A 17,999-nucleotide genomic window follows, 5' to 3' on the forward strand; every position below is an offset into this window, starting at 1 on the left:
TTTTGGTTATTGCAAGCAATGCTGAGATAAGCATAGGTGAGCAGATCGTCCCTTAAGACCCTGCTCTGAATTGCTTTTGAAATAGTGTAGGCTGCTGGGTCATGCAGTCATCCTGCTTTTGGTCTCATGAGGTCCGCTCAGAACTCTTCTCCGTGGCTCTGTGCTCCATCAGCAGTACTCGGAGTCCCAGCTTCTCTAAGTGCTCATCAGCCCTGGCTGGCTTCTCCACGATAGCCATCATGGCGGCATCGTGAGATGGGATGTCCGTGAGGCTTTAAATTGCTTTCCCTGTGATCAGGAACGCCAAGCAGTTTTTCTTTGCTTCTTTGTGTCGTTTGTATATTCTCTCGGGGGAAATGTCTATCCAAGTCCTTTGCTCATCTTTTAACTAGTTTGTTGTTGAATGTGATCACGATATAGCATAATGTAGGAAAATGACACAGAGGAAATGCTCATCTTGTACAATTGATATCTGCTAACGAAGTAAAGAAAGGTAATGCAGAACTATTAACAGAGTTCTGACAATAGTCATCCCGTTGTAAAAGTGAAATACTAGGCTATCACAGCATTATTCCTCAGCCAACTTCAGGACTCCTATCGCTCCCATTCACCATGCAAATAAAAAGCAATGACTCAGAAGAAGAGCTTTAGAGATAACCTGCTGAGTCACACCCTTGGCTCCCAGCTCATCCAGGAGGTGCCCCACCTCCAGCTCCACCAGCCAGGTTCAGTCAGATTACCTGAGAGGGCCCAAATAAGTGGGGGCTGTTGAGGACGCAAGCAGAATTAAGAAATGTTAGCCAGTCTTTCTCATAATGGAAGGAAAGAGTGTAAGCTATTGACCTGAGCAAATCACTCTAGCGATTGTGGAAACTGTGAACTGAAACAGGAATTCCCCCAGGTGAGGGGGAGGGAGGCAGCTCTGGTCTACAAAGACCATCTACAAAGATAAAGCCATCTTCAGGGGTGAGGGGGATCAGATGTGCAGAAACTGAAGGGAACATAGGACTAGCAAGCAAAGTGACTCATAGCGCTCTAAATGGAATTTTGAAGTGGCCTGTCTATTTGGCTGAAGAAATTAACCATAACATCGAGTTTAAGTGTGCTGATTTTTTGCTTTACTGTGTAAAACATGTTCAAGCTTAACTTAAAAAGAATTTCTAACAAAGACTCTGTGCAGCTTACCAAGTATTCCCTAATGTAATTGCATGAGGTATTACCATCCAATCAAAAACAGTTATAGGATTTTGGAAAAGGTAACAGGAAATGTAAAATAAGAATTCTGTGGATGATAAGAGATTTTAAGTTATTGAACAATTTTGCCAAAACTACCATTTAATTTGTATATTTTATAATAAATAAAGACAAAGTAATTTTACAAGTAGTTGATATTTCTTTCTTTTTAGGAAAAAGTAAGGTCACCTTATAACCCAGGTATTATCTTATACCTTAGTGATTATGGCAGTGATGACAGTTTGGTATTCCACTTCTAAGTTAGTCCAAAAAGCAATTTCACTAGTTCATGAGCCACACAGCCAATGCCCACTGCAGGAAGCAGCTTGAGGATATTAGGGGTTAAACCCCTAAAAAATCCCTTCTTCCCTTCTTTGGTGTATATTTCCTGGATGAGCTGCATCATGGGTATTGTTTCATTTTCCAGCATGGCTATAAATTAAAAAAATATATAACTCATCATTTAATATTTACATATCAACCTAGCCAAAGATAATGAGAACTTATAGAAGTTGAAATCATTTCACAGGATACTCATATATAGAATGATCCTATACATCAATAGGGTAGTGTCCACAGTCCACTCCCCGGTCCCCATAGGCTTGTAGTCATATCATAATGCAAAATGCATTTAGTACAACTTCAAAAGGTCCCCATAGTTTATAACAGTTGCAAACCTATTTAAAAGTCCAAAGTACGAAGTCTCTTTGGAGATTCGTACAATCTCTTAACCGTAATCTCCTATAAAATCAAAATCAAAAAGCATTGCATACTTCCAGGCACAGGATAGACATTTCAAGAGAGAGCTCAGTGAGGAAATACTGGGCCTAAGACTGAAAATCGGCTGGTCAAACTCTAAACTCTGCATCTCCATGTCAGGTGTCAAAGTGCTCTCCAGACCTCCAACTCCTTTCACCTACATTGTCTCCAATGCACTTCTTTCTCTTGGGCTGGTTCCACTCCCTATTAGCAGCTTCCTCAGCAGACATCCCACAGCCCTGGCTTCTCCAACATCTTGGAGTCTCCAAGGAAATAAATGCAAGCTTCACCTTCACAGTTTCAAACAATGGTCTCTCTAGGCCTCTGTGTAGGAACATGACCGCCACATGCCTGGCTTCAGTGGTATTCCTTAGTCTTGGAGGAAGATTCCGTAACCCCTTTTTCTATCCTTGACTCTAAAATCAGAACCACATGACCAAAGCTGCCACATTCTATTGCTCGCTGGGGCTGCAACATGGCCTCCTTGTTCAACTCCAACTTCTCTAGTTTTGTGTTTTCAATGGTTTCCTTCACTACCTAAGCTTGGCTGTCCTGAAACTCAGTCTGTAGACCAGGCTGGTCTCAAACTTAAGAGATCTGCCAGCCTCTGCCTCCGGGATTAAAGTCATGCAACACCACATCTGGCTGTAAGCTTTCATTTAATTCCTTGTCACAATTGAAAGCTTAGTTGGGTGGGATCTTGCTCTGAGCTCACCACTACCTTTTTTTCATTAAACATCAGAATTTTCTTTAATCTGTTTACCTCCCTAAACACAGGACTTAGCCCCACTTTTTGATGCCCCCTTTTTCCTCAAATTGTACATCTTTGTAACTTTCCTTGCTCAGTCTGCTCCTTTTCATTATAGATTTGCATAAGTGTGGCCACTAATAGCCATATAACACAGCCCACATACAGACACAGACTATTTTGAAATCTTTCTCTGCAAATTCAGTTAGCCCAAAACTCTTCTATTTAGCCTGAGGCAGATTTGTTTTTGTTTTTGTTTTTTTGTTTTTGTTTTTGTTTTTGTTTTTGTTTTTTGTTTTTTGTTTTTTGTTTTTTTTGGACAAGGGCAGAAAGCAGCCACATTTTTCATCAAAATATCACAATACAATAGTCTTTAGGCCACATTCTTCTTCTCTGAAACCTCTCGAGCCAGGCTCACACCATTCAAATCAACCTCGGCACCACTGTCTTCCGTGCTCATACTAGTATAGCCCATTATGGCCCATTTAAAATGTTTGACATCTTTTTAAACCAAAAGTACACATTCCTCCAAACAAAAGCATGGTCAGATCTATCACAGCAATTCCCCACTCCTGGTACCAACTTCTGCCTTAGGATTTCTATCGTTGTGAGACCACATGACCACAGAACTATTACAAAGAAAAGCATTTAGTTGGGGCGGTCTTCCATTTCATAGATTTAGTCTATTATAGTCATGGTGGAAAGCATGGGGAATGTAAGCAAGCAGTGCTGGAGAAGAAACTGGGAGATCTATGTCTGGATTTCCAGGCAGTAGGAAGAGTTGTGAGCCATTAGGTAGACCTGGCATGCATTTCTGAGACCTCAAAGCCTACCCACTTGTTACACCTTTCCTCCAACAAAACCACACCTACTCCAGCAAAACCACACTTCCTAATAGTGCCATTTCCTATGGGTCTATGATGGCTGTTTTATTTGAACCACCACACAGAGTGACTATACATGTATACGTGTAGCTACTTAAATTTAATTAAAATTAAATTAAATCTCCACTCCTCAGTAATATTAGTACATTTCAAATGCCTGATATGTGTGGATATAATGGGTGGCTACTATACTGGGCAGAACAGATATAAATGGTTTCCATCACTACTCCTTCCAGTTCCTTAGAACAACTTGCAAGTCTCTCATGAGAGACTTCACAGAGGCATTTGGAAGAAAGACTAAAGGGTAGATTAATAGAAGGCATGAGTGATACTGGAGAGAGAAATTCTCCATCTCGAGTGTGATATAAACCAAACACAAAGCCTACTTGAGAAAGAGAGGGAGAGAGAAAGTAAAAGCACATTACCCACCGTGAGACTCTTGATCTATTCAGGAAGACAATAATTACATTGTGCTGCTTGTTTCATCTTTGAAAAGTGACTCTAAAAAATTGTTAAAATTTAAATCCCTAACATTTCACCGAGAAAAACAAAACACAAAGTATTTGCCATCATTTCACTGAATAGACTAAAGGACAGAGATTCCCGAAGCAGCTTACAGCAGTGCCAGCAAAACCAAGGATAATGAGCCTCTGTAGATTAGCTGTTGGTTCGATTTAAAGAATGCAAGTTTTTTCTATTATTCTACATGGCCCTTCCTAATTAAAATCTCCTTAAAGAGACAATTGAAGCAAATGTGGAGAGCCCCAGACAGGACTTTGGAAGAAAAGGAAAATTGAAACTTACAAAAGGTTCTAAGAGAGATGGCTCAGTGGTTAAGAGTACTTGATGCTCTTTCAGAGGACCCAGGTTCATTTCCCAGCACCCATGTAGAGGCACATGACCATCTACAACTCCAGTTCCTGGGGATCTAACTGCCCTCTTCTGTCTACTTCAGGAACTGCATGTATGTAGTACATGTAGATACATGCATGCAACCCTTTCATACGCATAAAATAAGTAAATAAATACACCCTTAAAAGTGCTTTAAATTGGTTAGCTTCTTCATTTTCAATTGTATGCCTTTAAAATTATCAGCTAATACTTATTTAAAACATATTTCTTACCTCAGTGATGACTTCATTAAACTAAAATAAAAAAATTTAAAAAAAATAAAATAAACTCACCTGCCTGCATGCGAGTTCTAACAAGGTTCAGGGGGAAACTGGCCAACTGGCCTAAAGTGTGCGACAGTGTGCTACACGCCAGCACAATTGCTAACCCCGGGTTCACGGAGCTTTCTGCATAGTGTTCTAGCCAGTAATTCTTCAGAAGCTGCTGGTGGAGAAGAAAGGACCACCTGAGTTCACAGTTGGTGTTTGTGTTCTCTTATGTCCACTTTGTCTGGCTTTCCTTTCTGTTTTCTTTTTATTGTTTTAGTTTTAAAGACCAGAGCAAAAACTCTGGATATTCTCACAGAGATTAACTCAATACCATTTTTATGCCAACATCAAATCTGACCTGAGAAGGGTAACATGGTCATGACCATGAAATGCCATGACCCTGACTGATAACATCGCACCGTCAGAATACCTCAGGATGTGGCTAAGGGGGTTTATTCTTTTAAAGATCTATAAGTGGGTAATTCTGATGCATATCCAGGATTGAAAAATACTATTTTAAAGAAGTTATATCTATAATCATCATGGCCAAGAAGTGGCATTAAAAAAAAATCAAACAAAAATCACTAGATTACCAGATGTCTAAAAGAAAGGCAAATAAAAACATTCAGTTTGATTCTTGATCAGAAGCTATTCCATGCAAAGCCATATCTATATTTCAGAATAGAAATAGTGTGTCCCCTTTTCAAATATAATGCATAATGTGGGACTCACCTCAAAGATGGTGAGATCCAAGCCTGCATACGGTACAATACTCAGCAGGTTCGGAACATAGCCTTTGCTGAAGGCCTGAATGCCCTCTCTCCTCAGAAGCTTCCTGCCACAGTCAATAATCCCAGAGAACTCTCCAGTTCTACCCAGAATCAGCCTGGTCTTTATCACCTAGGAGAGAGACAATGTAATAAAGACATTGATTAATTTTACCTAACCCATGCAGCAATCTAGGTGTGCCGTATCTACCACGTTCACAATTTTTTTGAAATCATAGAATTCTTGGTGGCTTGCTTACACCTGTAGCCTCAACACCCAGAAACAAGGGCAAGGGGTTCCTACTTGCTCCATGTCAGCCTGGGCTGAATAGTGACTTCCAGGCCAACATGGGCTACAAAGTAAGACACTGTCTCAAAAAAAAAAAAAAAACCCACCCACAAACAACAACAACAATAAAAACACCCAAAACAATCTAAAAGTAAATGTCTACTTTTAAACTCCATTTGTTCAACCTGTTATTTCCCTCTAAAATGCCTTTCTTCATAATCCCTCGTGTTCAAAGCCTATGCCATGATGATACATCTATTCATATCTTTCATGGAGTTCTTAACTAGAAATAATCCTCCCCTTTGAGTTCCCACAGTACTATATATTGAGCTATCTTCTAGAACTTTTTTTAAATTTTGGATCATTAATAACACTGTAGATTTTTATTTTCCCTTCTAGACTATGGAGTACATGATGATCAAAATCTCCATCTGAGTCTCCCTTGGATCCCATACAGTACCCAGCAAAGTACCTTAAACTTTGCATGCATACAATCCACATTTGCTTAACAAGTGACTAAATAAATAACTCTATTTCCTTGTCTAGCTACAATACCATTTGTCCAAAACAACAATAAAATACACAGTTTAAAGTCTTTACAAAGTTATTATAGTGATCTGGAAATCATTTCTGGTTGTTAGTTGCATGAACAGCATGATTTAATTAAAACGTTGTAATACATACCTCCAAGGGGTAAACACAGGTTTGGGAAGTTATACCAGCCATGGAACCAGCTATAAATCTTTGAAGAAACCCTAAATTAGCATCCTCAAAACTAAGAAGCTTCTTATACTGTATAAATAAAAATATTGAAATTATTACTGAAATATATGCCTTTCAAGTTTTATAACATTAACTAATAGTATAAAATTACATTAAAATTTATATCAGGTGCCAAATATTAGCACAACCTAAGATAATACTAAATTTTAGTTTCTATGTAGTAGATGATTTATAGATTTCTATTCAGCTTTCTATTTTTTCCTGTGGAATAAATGAATAGCAATGTTAAACTGTTTAAGTCTATTCTTGAATGTGTTGCATCATAAGAGCATGCAAATCATGTAAACAAAAGTTGTATTTTTACCTCTTTTTAGCATCCTGCTTTATACGTGGAAGAGAATGTGTTTGGCTAGATAATTAGAAACATAACACGACGGACTCTTTTGTTACTAGGAATATTGTAAAGAAAGTCAGGTGAGTAAAGCTTATGAGGACTCTACTGGGAATTAAACTACGGGCAACCCTTGTTAACTGAATAAAGAATGAAGGTGTGAGAAAATTAAATATAGAAGAAATGAAGAGACGGTTCGGTGATTAAGAGCGCTTGCTGTTCTTGCAGAGGACCTGGGTTCAGATCCCAGCACCCACTTGGAGGTTTCACAACCATTCTCAACTCCAGTTCCAGGGGATCCAGCACATTCTCTTCTGACCTCTGCAGGCAGTAGTAGGCCACAAATGCTGAGTACACACACATGCGTGCAGGCAAAACATGCACACCTATGTAAAGGCATTAGGATGCGTGTTGCTTGTGCCTAGGGCTTTAAAGGTGACAAGATGCTTTATTTGACAGGGAAAATGTCAAGGCAGCAAGCACGCAGATATACTTCCAGTCAGATATGCCATAAGAACCGGGGCAAGGGCTAGGGTCTGAGCAGAGTGAAAAGATGTAGAAAAAGGAGGCACATGGCAAAATTGTTTAAAGATCAGTGCCATTAAAAAGAAGCCATGTAGCTAAACACTGTGGAGTGTGCCAATAACCCCGGCTGCTGAAGACTGGGGAAGCCTCAGAACATAGCAAGACTGCACCTCAGTTTTTAAAAGAAAACGGGAGGCAGAGGTAAAAGTCTTTTACAAAACAAAAATTAGAGATGAAAAGGGGATGTTACAGTGGGTATTAGAGGAGTGAAAATGATTATATTATTAAAAACTATGTGCCAATAACCTGTGTAACCTTTCCCCCAAAAAATAAAGTCGCTACGTGAACTAAGAAGAAATGGGAAGCCTGAACAGACCAATAACACATGAGGAGACAGGATCGCCAATAACAAAAGGAAATCAATGGTCACATTTAGTTTATAGAACTGGTGTCACTCTCAACTTTCTCAAAAGTGAAAAGGCCAGCGTCCACTGACTCTAAGCCAAACACATAAGACAAAACAGTCTCCTACGTGGGTATATACAGGAAAGTCCTCTACAGAACCAAGCTCACTTAAAAGACCATATGCTGGCACTGAGGCTCTTTATCAAGGATAAAGGTTCAGCATACTCACACATATCAGTGTGGCACAGCACATGAACAAAAGGAAAAAGGCCTTCTTATCTAAACAGACAGGAAACGCCAACACTCATTCATGATTAAAACCCTGGGGAATTTTTTCCAGATTGGTTTTGAAGGTCAAACTGAAAAATCTCTAAAAAGCATTCAAATGGTTCCAAGGGGGAAAAAAAGCAATTATTTTTTTGTGGACACCTCATATGCTGTGACAATGAAGAGAACTAGTCACAGACTCGTCCTGTGACGTGTACGACGGCGTGACCCACAGAGGCACGCTTTCCATAAGAGAGCACAGAAGAAACCAAATGAAAGCAAAAGTAGAAATATTTACGCTGACAACTACTGTTTATACTTACTGCTCTTTCACAGAAGTCTAGACTTTGAAAAACTGAGTTTAAAACGTAATCGAGTCAACAGCACTTTACCTGTTCATAGGCCCCAATCTTGATTGCCGTCTCTGGTGTAATTTTAAAAATATTTACACCATTTCCTCGCCAAAGAGAAAACAAGCCTCCTTCTTTTACCATCTGCTTGAACACATGGACCAATCTCAGTTTGCTCATCTTTGAACTTTGAACCTGGAAATAACGGCAAATTCATCAGTTTCTTTTGCCAGTAATATAAAATAATTTCACCACTGATGAAGCAATTAGACCACACACTCCATAGCCCTCAGCGGCAGTTTCACTTTGCTTCAGTCACATGAAACCGATGCCAGCATTCTCCTGGTTCCCAGTGACACATGAAAATCAAGTAATCTTCCCGAGGATCGCAGAAACAAGCATTGTGTGTGTTTTACTTTGCAGGCTGCTCAGCAGAGATGAAGTCACCCGTACTCCACCTTGCTGTCCAGGGTCTTGAGTCACCTCTGTGCACTGTAGCTATCTATGAGGTATAGCCTACCTACCTCGTAGTCAGTCAGGAGCTATCTCAGTTACCAAAGCTACAGCATTGCCGTAGTGCGCATGCTCCGGCGTCCTTTATTTCATTCAATTAAGGCCCCAAAGCTCAGCAGTAGTGACATTTGCAATGTGCATATGCCAGAGGAAACATGAAGCGCTTCCTTAAGAGACAGGATCAAAGCCATGTAACTTGCATTAGAGTGTATGATCATGACTCTATTCCCTTAGTATTACTATGGGGAATCTCTTATTATGCTTAATTTAGAAATTAAACTTTATTATGTATGTGAATGTATGCATGTATCTATGTGTGTATAGGATAAGATACAGTCGTTCGTCTAGGGTTTATACTATCCACAGTATAAGGCAGCTAATGGAAGCTTTCCTAAAACGTCAAGGAAAAATAAAGACAGGTTATGAAAGACAGAAATAATTCAATTATCAGAAACGCTCAGCACAAGCAAATAATACCCAAAGATTATTAAAGAGCAGATTGACATATGCCCTGAAAACAGAATTGGATGCAAAAATACATCAAACTTTCATCAGTGAATGTATTGAGGTTTCAAGGATATGGCTTGAATGAAGCTCTCAAAATGCATTTGTTGACGTCCTAACTCACAGGAGTCCACAGCCCTTGGGGTGCGGTCTTATTCGAATAGGGTCTTTGCAAATGAAATAAAGTTAAACTAACATGACCTTTATTGTTATAAAAGGAAAATTTGGACACACAGACCTAGCGCACCAGAAAGGAAAGCAATGAGAAGTGAAAGGGAAGGCGGCCATATCCAAGTCAAGGAGAGACACGCAGAGCAGATCCCCTAAGTGATGTCAGAGGAGCCAGTCCGCTGGCTACTTGATTGGTCCTCCAGGCTCCAGAGCTACAATACCTTTCTGTTTGTATGCCAGGTTGTGGTACTTTGTTACTGGATCCTAACAAACATATACATGAGAAATACAGGTCAGTGAATGTCTGCCGCTATGCTTGTGTGTGTGTGTGTGTGTGTGTGTGTGTGTGTGTGTGTGTGTGAGAGAGAGAGAGAGAGAGAGAGAAAGAGAGAGAGAGAGAGAAAGAGAGAGAGAGACAGAGAGAGAGAGAGAGACAGAGACAGAGAGACAGAGACAGAGACAGAGACAGAGACAGAGGGACGGAGGGAGGGACGGAGGGAGGGACAGAGGGTGGCTGGCTTAATACCTGGTGTATAACTGAGGGTGATCTCAGACCCCTGATCTGCCTCCGCTCTCTCAGAGCCGGCGTTATGGAAATGTGTTACCACACCGGCTTTAATTCACTTCCCATTTACTATCCCTTCTCAACTTTTCCCCTAAAGCCCCCTTCCTTTTTCACATCCCTTTCCTACCCCACCTGCTTTATTGATTTCCATTTTCATTCTTTTCATTACCCTACACTTGCTCCATAATTTTAACTAAGATTTCTTTATTGTTTGATAATTTCATACATCCATAATGTGTTTTGATCAAATTTGCCCCCCGTTTCCTTCCCTCCATCACTGCCACCCCCCATTTCATGTGCTTTTTATGTCTCCTGAATGCTACATGCATGAGGGTGAGTGTAGGACCATCTCCTGCAGCACGGGGAGCCCCTCAGGGCTCACAGCCTTGGAGGAAACTCTCTCCCTCTCCCAGCAGCCATCCACTGCCAATAGGTCCTGGGAGGTGGGTTTCATGAAGGAGCTGCTCTGTCCATGCTGTAATTTTAGCTGGCTTGATTTTCTACAGTTCCTGTTCATGCCATCACAGCTGTGGATTCTTGTGTGCAACACCCTATCACATCCGACAAATGTTGCCCCATGCTTTTGCACTCTCCCTAATCCAGTGACTCCTGTGGAGCCCATTAGAGAACTAATTATCCCTGCCCTGTAGTAAAACCTCTGAAATGAGTTACTAATTTCACTATCATACCATCCCCGCAGACTGACTCTGTCTGTAATGTTCTGAAAAGTGAGAACTACACTCTTCCATCTTCGCATTCTATTGCCTAGCATGTCATTAGCACACAGCACAGTACCTTGTTTCTTACTGTGCCTTCTTGGCGCTATTCCCATCTCTGTCACCACCCAACAATACATCGATCTGTGTACTGCTGCACGTGTGCCCATCTGTGTACCGCTGCACCTGTGCCCATCTGTGTACCACTGCACCTGTGCCCATCTGTGTACTGCTGCACCTGTGTCCGTCTGTGTACTGCTGCACCTGTGCCATCTGTGTACTGCTGCACGTGTGCCTGTCTGTGTACTGCTGCACGTGTGCCCATCTGTGTACCGCTGCATGTGTGCCCATCTGTGTACTGCTGCACCTGTGTCTGTGTACTGCTGCACCTGTGCCTGTATGTGCACTGCTGCACGTGTGCCCATCTGTGTCTCCCACTGCATGTGTGCCCATCCTGTGTACTGCTGCCCCTGCCCCTGTTTACCGTGTGTCTGTGTACTGCTGCACCTGTGTCTGTGTACTGCTGCACGTGTGCCCGTCTGTGTACTGCTGCACCTGTGCCTGTATGTGTACTGCTGCACCTGTGCCCCTGTGCCCTGCTGCACCTGTGTGTATGCTGCACCTGTGTCTGTGTGCTGCTGCGTGTGCCCGTCTGTATGCTGCCCTGTCCTGTGTACTGCTGCACCTGTGTCTGTGTGTCTGTGTGCTGCACCTGTGCCCATCTGTGTACTGCTGCACCTGTGCCCGTCTGTGTACTGCTGCACCTGTGTCTGTGTACTGCTGCACCTGTGCCCATCTGTGTACTGCTGCACCTGTGCCATCTGTGTACTGCTGCACGTGTGCCTGTCTGTGTACTGCTGCACGTGTGCCCATCTGTGTCCCGCTGCATGTGTGCCCACCTGTGTACTGCTGCCCCTGTGCCCATCTGTGTACTGCTGCACCTGTGTCTGTGTACTGCTGCACCTGTGCCCGTCTGTGTACTGCTGCACCTGTGTCCATCTGTGCAGTGCTGTACATGTCTGCATCTGTGCAGTGCTGTAGATGCCCATATGGTTTTCCTTTACATGTCATTTTTATATTTACTTATAGGCCCAGAAACTGAGTTCTCTGCTGTGCTTCAGAACATTTTCAACTTTGCTAACAGTGGTCCAAATTTAGCTTCCTGGTTGAATAGAATGTGGGTTACACATGGAGTCAAACACATAGAAGGAAATGGGTTAGTTGTCCCATTACCATATACTGATATATATTCTCTATATTTAGATTATTAAACTAAAACCTTTATTTCCATTGGGTAGATTAACTAAGATATCATTATATATCTACAGGAGAAATAAATGGTATATATTCTATCTTGGTATTCCCACAGCACTAGTGTGGTTTTTGTCTGGCTATATAATGGTATTTTAATATTTATTATCTAATTATTTATTTTCCCTCATGTATTATAATTCCTCTAATGGAAAAAAGTGCGTCTAACCTACTATAGCACCTAATGCCCATAAAAGTACCTAATACATAATATACCTGCTGAATATGCATGGAATGAATAAATGAAACTCTCTTAATTCAAAATAATATCCTTTTAACACATTGTATTTTCTTAAAATGGCATATAAATTGAATATTTAAGCAGAGTTTTCAGGTTTTGAAAGAACAGAGAATAATTACAGATAATTTATAAAGTTCTTAATTAGATAACATTACAGTTTTACACAATTATTATGCTATATTATAATAAACCATTCTTATTTTAGCACCAAACGCTAACAATATCACCAAAACAAGCAAAGGACAATAAAAAAAACATATATTTTTAATCACAAATTTGAATTCACAACATTTTTCTTGGTTTTTATATTCTTATAGAACAAATATTGATTTCTAATTACAAATTTTAATTCATTGAAGTTTCAGTGAGAAGATACTGAGAAATCTGCCAGGCACTTAAAATCAACATTACACTTATCAAGGACTCTTCGTGTTACTTCAACTCTTCAGGAGTGGGTAAGGCAAACTACCTGTATCACAACTTTCAAGCGGTCCAAAGGCGCCGTGCACGTCCGTGTGATCGCACTCGCTATTCCTGCTGCTACTAATCTCTTCCACCATTCTCCAGACTTCTTCTCTTGTTCTGTAAATTCATCTGGAGTACTTATACTCTCTCCTATATCAATTATCTGATAAACACAAAAAATAAGTAGACATTGAGAAATAAGAGCATAACTTTCTACCAAGATCAAGAAAAACTTTTCACACAGACCAAAAACTTCAACACTTCTTTTTCAAATTGCCTCCTATACTGAAGATTGACGATTTACTTAGTACACAGTTGTTATACTGGAATAACACATTCACATGAAGATTTAAACTAAAATACTCTTTAAATTCAGTGATAATTTGAAATGATTCTCAAACCGTTTGTATAATCGCTTCCATGAAAACAATGTAAACCTGAGAGCAGGAACATGCCACTTCACACGATGTCTGCCATCCAGTAGGTAAGGAATACATACTGAGTGAATTCCCACACTTTATTCCAAACTCTTAGATGTAACTGCAACTTACTACTCACAGTGATGTTTTGTTGGCCAATTTTCTCTTTAAAAATACGTATTACAATGAGTTTATATGTAGTAATTTTACCTTGAGCAATCATATTTTGTTTGCTGAAGACTATTTTTGAAGTGTTAAAGCATTATGTTTCAGTGAAGAGTATCAAACTAGACTTGAAGACTTGGGTTCTATTTATTCATTTAAAACCGAGGTTAATTGGGATTCAACAAGTAAATGATGAAGACTAAGGAGTGGGGGCCCTACTCTATCAGGTTAGTGATACTATAGAGCTGAGAACACTAAAAACAGCTCAATATCAGCACAAAAATCACACAAACACTTAGAAGAAACACACAGGAAAAGTCATAAGAACACTGAACTATCAATGGAAGCTTGATATCTGAGCAAAGGGTACTCTACTATAAATATATACAAAAGCAATAGACTGGCTGGTTATATTGTATTGAGGAAATTCTTCAAAATAAGTGTCCTAACTTTAGCCATTACAGATGCATGCTACAGATGTGCTGACTCCTAAATATAAAAGGTGGCGCCACACCAATAGAGGTGAAGGCGACCAAGGAGAGCATTTCTTAAAATACAGGAGTTGAAAACTGTCTTAGTATCATATTGCTGTGAAGAGACACCATTACCAAGGCAAGTCTTATAAAAGCAAACATTTAGTTGAGGGTGGCTTACAGAGATTTCAGAGGTTCAGTCTATTATCAATCATGGTGGAAAGCATGGCAGAGTGCAGGCAGACTTGATGCCTTGGAGGAGCCAAGATTTCTGCATCTTGATCTGAAGGCAGCCAAAAGGAGACGATCTACTGCAAGCAGCCAGGGGGAGACTATCTACTGCAAGCAGCCAGGGGGAGGCTCTGGATCACACTGGCTGGACTTCAGTATATATATAAGAGCCCAAAGTCCTGCCTGAAAAGTGACACACCTCTTAACAAGGCCACCCCTCCTCCAATACAGCCACACCTCCTAACAGTAATGATTCCCATGGACCAAGCACAGTCAGACCACCACAAACAAACAAACAAACAAACAAACAAAAAACTGTTGACTTTTGATGCATTTAGTATCAACAAATAAAGATCCTGTTCAATTAAGAACAGTGCAGAAAACACAATAACCAAATAGGCAGATAACATACTAGGGAAAAAAGATTTGCAAATCTAAATTCAAATATGTATCTACAATAAATATGCATTCCTATGAAAACAAGAACATAAAATCCCTCATCAAAAACAGACAGACAAAGGCTGTGAATAAACTTTCATGTAAAAATAACACAACCACAGCTGATCTTTCTATGAAAATATGTTCAAATTGCACAAAGAACAGGAGAAATACTCACTGAAGCAATGAGATGGAAACTTACACACAGTGAATTAAAATATTTAAAAAGTGGATGATGCCAAACAGCATTCATTGCCTTGCAATACATAAAGAAACAGGAACTGGAAGCATCAGTTGATAAGACATAGGAAAGGATATGACAAAATGTAGTGACATTTGTGAGCAATCTGGTTTCTTTTAAAAAACAGAAATATAAGAATGTGCTTACATTGTAATCTCAAGTGTAAGGCTGTGGGGCTGCTTCAAACTATTCACAGCAGGTGACCATGATTTGCATGGATTTACCAGTTCCAGATAATTTCTGCAATTGTGTGATATTTGGAATTTTTGGAACTTTTCAAAGGGTACATAAATGCTAGGGCCTCAAGAGGTGTTGTGGGTGGTTGCTGGCCATTTAGGGAGGTTGGTCACAGTTTGCTAGTAGTTATAGTCAAAGAAGAAACAAAAGGAAAGAAATTAGATTCAGGAATCTCTCTCTCTCTCTCTCTCTCTCTCTCTCTCTCCTTTCTATCCTTCTTACTCTCCAATCTAAGGGGGTGAAACGTGGGGGAGGAGATAAAGAGTAGAAAAAAGAAGAACCCACAAAGTAACAAAGACCAACTACAAATGGCAACTAATGTGGGACTCAATAAAGAAAAAATGAGAAATTTGATTTCAAATGTTGTAGAGGAAATGTTAGCAGATGAAGAAATGGATTTTTATTCGAGAGACCAACAAAAAAAATGTATTGCAGCTGCTACTGCTAAGATATCCACACTTTGCTCCCAGAGGGGATTTTTCTTTCTTTCCTTTTCTTCTTCATACATTTGTTTCAAAAAAAAGGGGGGGTTGAGAGTCTAGGTGAACAATTGGAGAAATTGCAGGTGGGAATAGAGGGGCCTGAGAAAGAAAAAAAATGGCTGAAATGGAAAAACAAAAGGGACCACTCTACTCTCTCATTTATGAAAGTATTGTGGTGGTGGAGGAAGCACTTGGGAAGCAAGGAGCACCAAAGAAGAGAGAACAAAAAGGGTCAGTCCTAGAGCCTGAGCAAGAAGGTGTGAGTTTCAAACAGGAGGCAAGAGGAAGTGAAACTGTCCTGGAGGGTAGTCAGGTCAGAGAAGAGCTAAAAAAGTGGTAAGACAATCTGATAAAACAGCCCATTTTCAAAGAGTTACTCTCAAACCACCTGTGCTCTCAGAGTTAGAGGAGGGGTGATCCTTGGTTACAAGATCATCACCCTCAGCTTTTCCAGGATTCATGGTTTAGAACAATGTTATGAAAAGATAGGATGGTGTCCTATAGAAATGGTATTTCTAAGGTGTTTTAAAGAGTCCATGATTTCATATGGGATGCACTCACCTTATGTGAAACAAATTCTAAATAAAAGGGCTACTCAAAATAGAATTATTATTCCCCAAAACTGGAAGAGATCATAACAGCTGTACTAGAAGCTGGTCCACAGTTGCAATGGTTCACATGATTGGGGGAAGAAGTCATGAATATTGAACAGTGAATAGTGTCAGGGGAACGAATATAGTAAAAGACCAGCTGCTAAGTGAAAGGCAGTACTCTGATATATAAGAACAGATTCAATTTGATAACATTACTATAGAACGATGTCACTTGATGCCTTTAAGAACTTGGGACAAAGCTGAGGGGCCTGGGGAAAATGTCTAGCTCATTTACAAATTATACAATTAAAGATTATACAAGGCTCTTGAGAAGCCTTCACTGGTTTTTCACAAAGCCTCAACTGTGAACAAAGTCATATCAGACCCTGACACCAGGCAGGTGTTAATAAAGAGCTTAGCATTTGAAAATGTGAATTCCAAATGTTAAAAAGAAGTTGTTGGATCATTATAGGTATGAGAACCACCTATAGACCAATGCATAAGAAATAGAACCAATATTAGTTCTAATGTGTACCATGAAATAGATCAAGCTATAGCTAGAGGCATCCAATATCAAAATGCCGGGTGCTTCGATTGTGGGGAATTTGAAAGACTGTGACCAAATCAAAAGCCTCGTATATCACAATACCTAGTGCATTAACTGTAAGAAATATAGTACTTTGCACCTGAAAAGTAAATGAGCCATTTCTAGAAGCAATAGTTTTCTCCTACATCTCAAACAGAAAGAACACCTAGGCTTCCCAGGCTGTGTATGTGATACAGCAAAGGCCAGCATTGGATTCAAAAGTGCAGATCCAAAAGAGACACTGGAAGTAATTTCTTAACATTGGAAAATGGCAGGAAGGCGTGGCTCAGGGCCCTGCAACAGAAATGAAAGGCAGTTTCAGTCATGGAGTAACTTACAGACTGAAAATGCTCCACTCGGCATTGGAGTTTAACACATGCTACACTTGACCACAAGTAAATATCTTATTCTATCCCCCAAACTCAGTGTTATAAAATAACTACTGGAGTTTATGGCCCTTTGCCCTCAGGGTCAGTAGGGATGGTCTTGAGAAGGAATGGATTGGCTTTCCAAGGTTTCACTTGCATCCAGGGATTATAAATGAAGATTTCAAAGGCAGAAATGAAAATGATGGCCAGTATAAAAAGGGAAATGCAGTTTAGGGCAACTCAGCTCCTTACATCAAAGCAAAGCTGCTCCAATAGACAGAACAGGAGGGTTTGGAAGTGCAGGAAAAAAGTGTTCTAGCAACAGTGCTAATGATCAAAGGCCAAAACTAAAATTGCAAGTACATGGAACTGGAAAAGAAAACTTGATTGGTACAGGAGCTGATATAACTATTAATTCACAAAAACTTGGGGTCCAGGATGGCCACTTTAAAAGGTTTATACCCAGCATCTAGGAATTAGAAAGTTATCTCAGATAAAACAAAGTGTGTCAAAGGTTAACTGTGTAGGGCAAGAAGTCAAATAGGAAAGCTGAGGCCTTATGTGGATGACATACCCATAAATTCCCAACACTTGGGTTCTCAAATTAATATACTACAATCCCAGAGACAACCCATAATGAAACAAAGGGTGACATGGTTCCTGGGGGAGGTATTTATATGTATCTTCAAAAACAACACTAGGCGGTAGCAATTGTCAAATACAGGACATAACATGGGTTGAGTTTCCAAATTTATAAGGGGTGCCACTGCCAAAGTGCT

General features: G+C 40.1%; 1 protein-coding gene across 1 annotated transcript in view; it reads right to left on the reverse strand.

Annotated features, from left to right (window-relative positions):
- Positions 1-1,316: 1,316 nt before the first annotated feature.
- Positions 1,317-17,999, reverse strand: part of LOC116895357 (calcium-binding mitochondrial carrier protein SCaMC-1-like) — a 45,766-nt gene continuing 29,083 nt past the window's right edge. Inside the window, exons 5-10 of the mRNA XM_032896655.1 lie at positions 12,992-13,150; positions 8,544-8,696; positions 6,525-6,632; positions 5,517-5,684; positions 4,809-4,956; positions 1,317-1,665 (exon numbers count right to left, since the gene is read on the reverse strand). Of these exons, the coding sequence (XP_032752546.1) occupies positions 1,490-1,665; positions 4,809-4,956; positions 5,517-5,684; positions 6,525-6,632; positions 8,544-8,696; positions 12,992-13,150 (912 nt within the window). The 3' untranslated portion in view covers positions 1,317-1,489. The remainder of the gene's footprint in view (positions 1,666-4,808; positions 4,957-5,516; positions 5,685-6,524; positions 6,633-8,543; positions 8,697-12,991; positions 13,151-17,999) is intronic.

Source organism: Rattus rattus, chromosome 3 (genome assembly GCF_011064425.1).
Source record: "Rattus rattus isolate New Zealand chromosome 3, Rrattus_CSIRO_v1, whole genome shotgun sequence".
Taxonomy (NCBI): domain Eukaryota; kingdom Metazoa; phylum Chordata; class Mammalia; order Rodentia; family Muridae; genus Rattus; species Rattus rattus.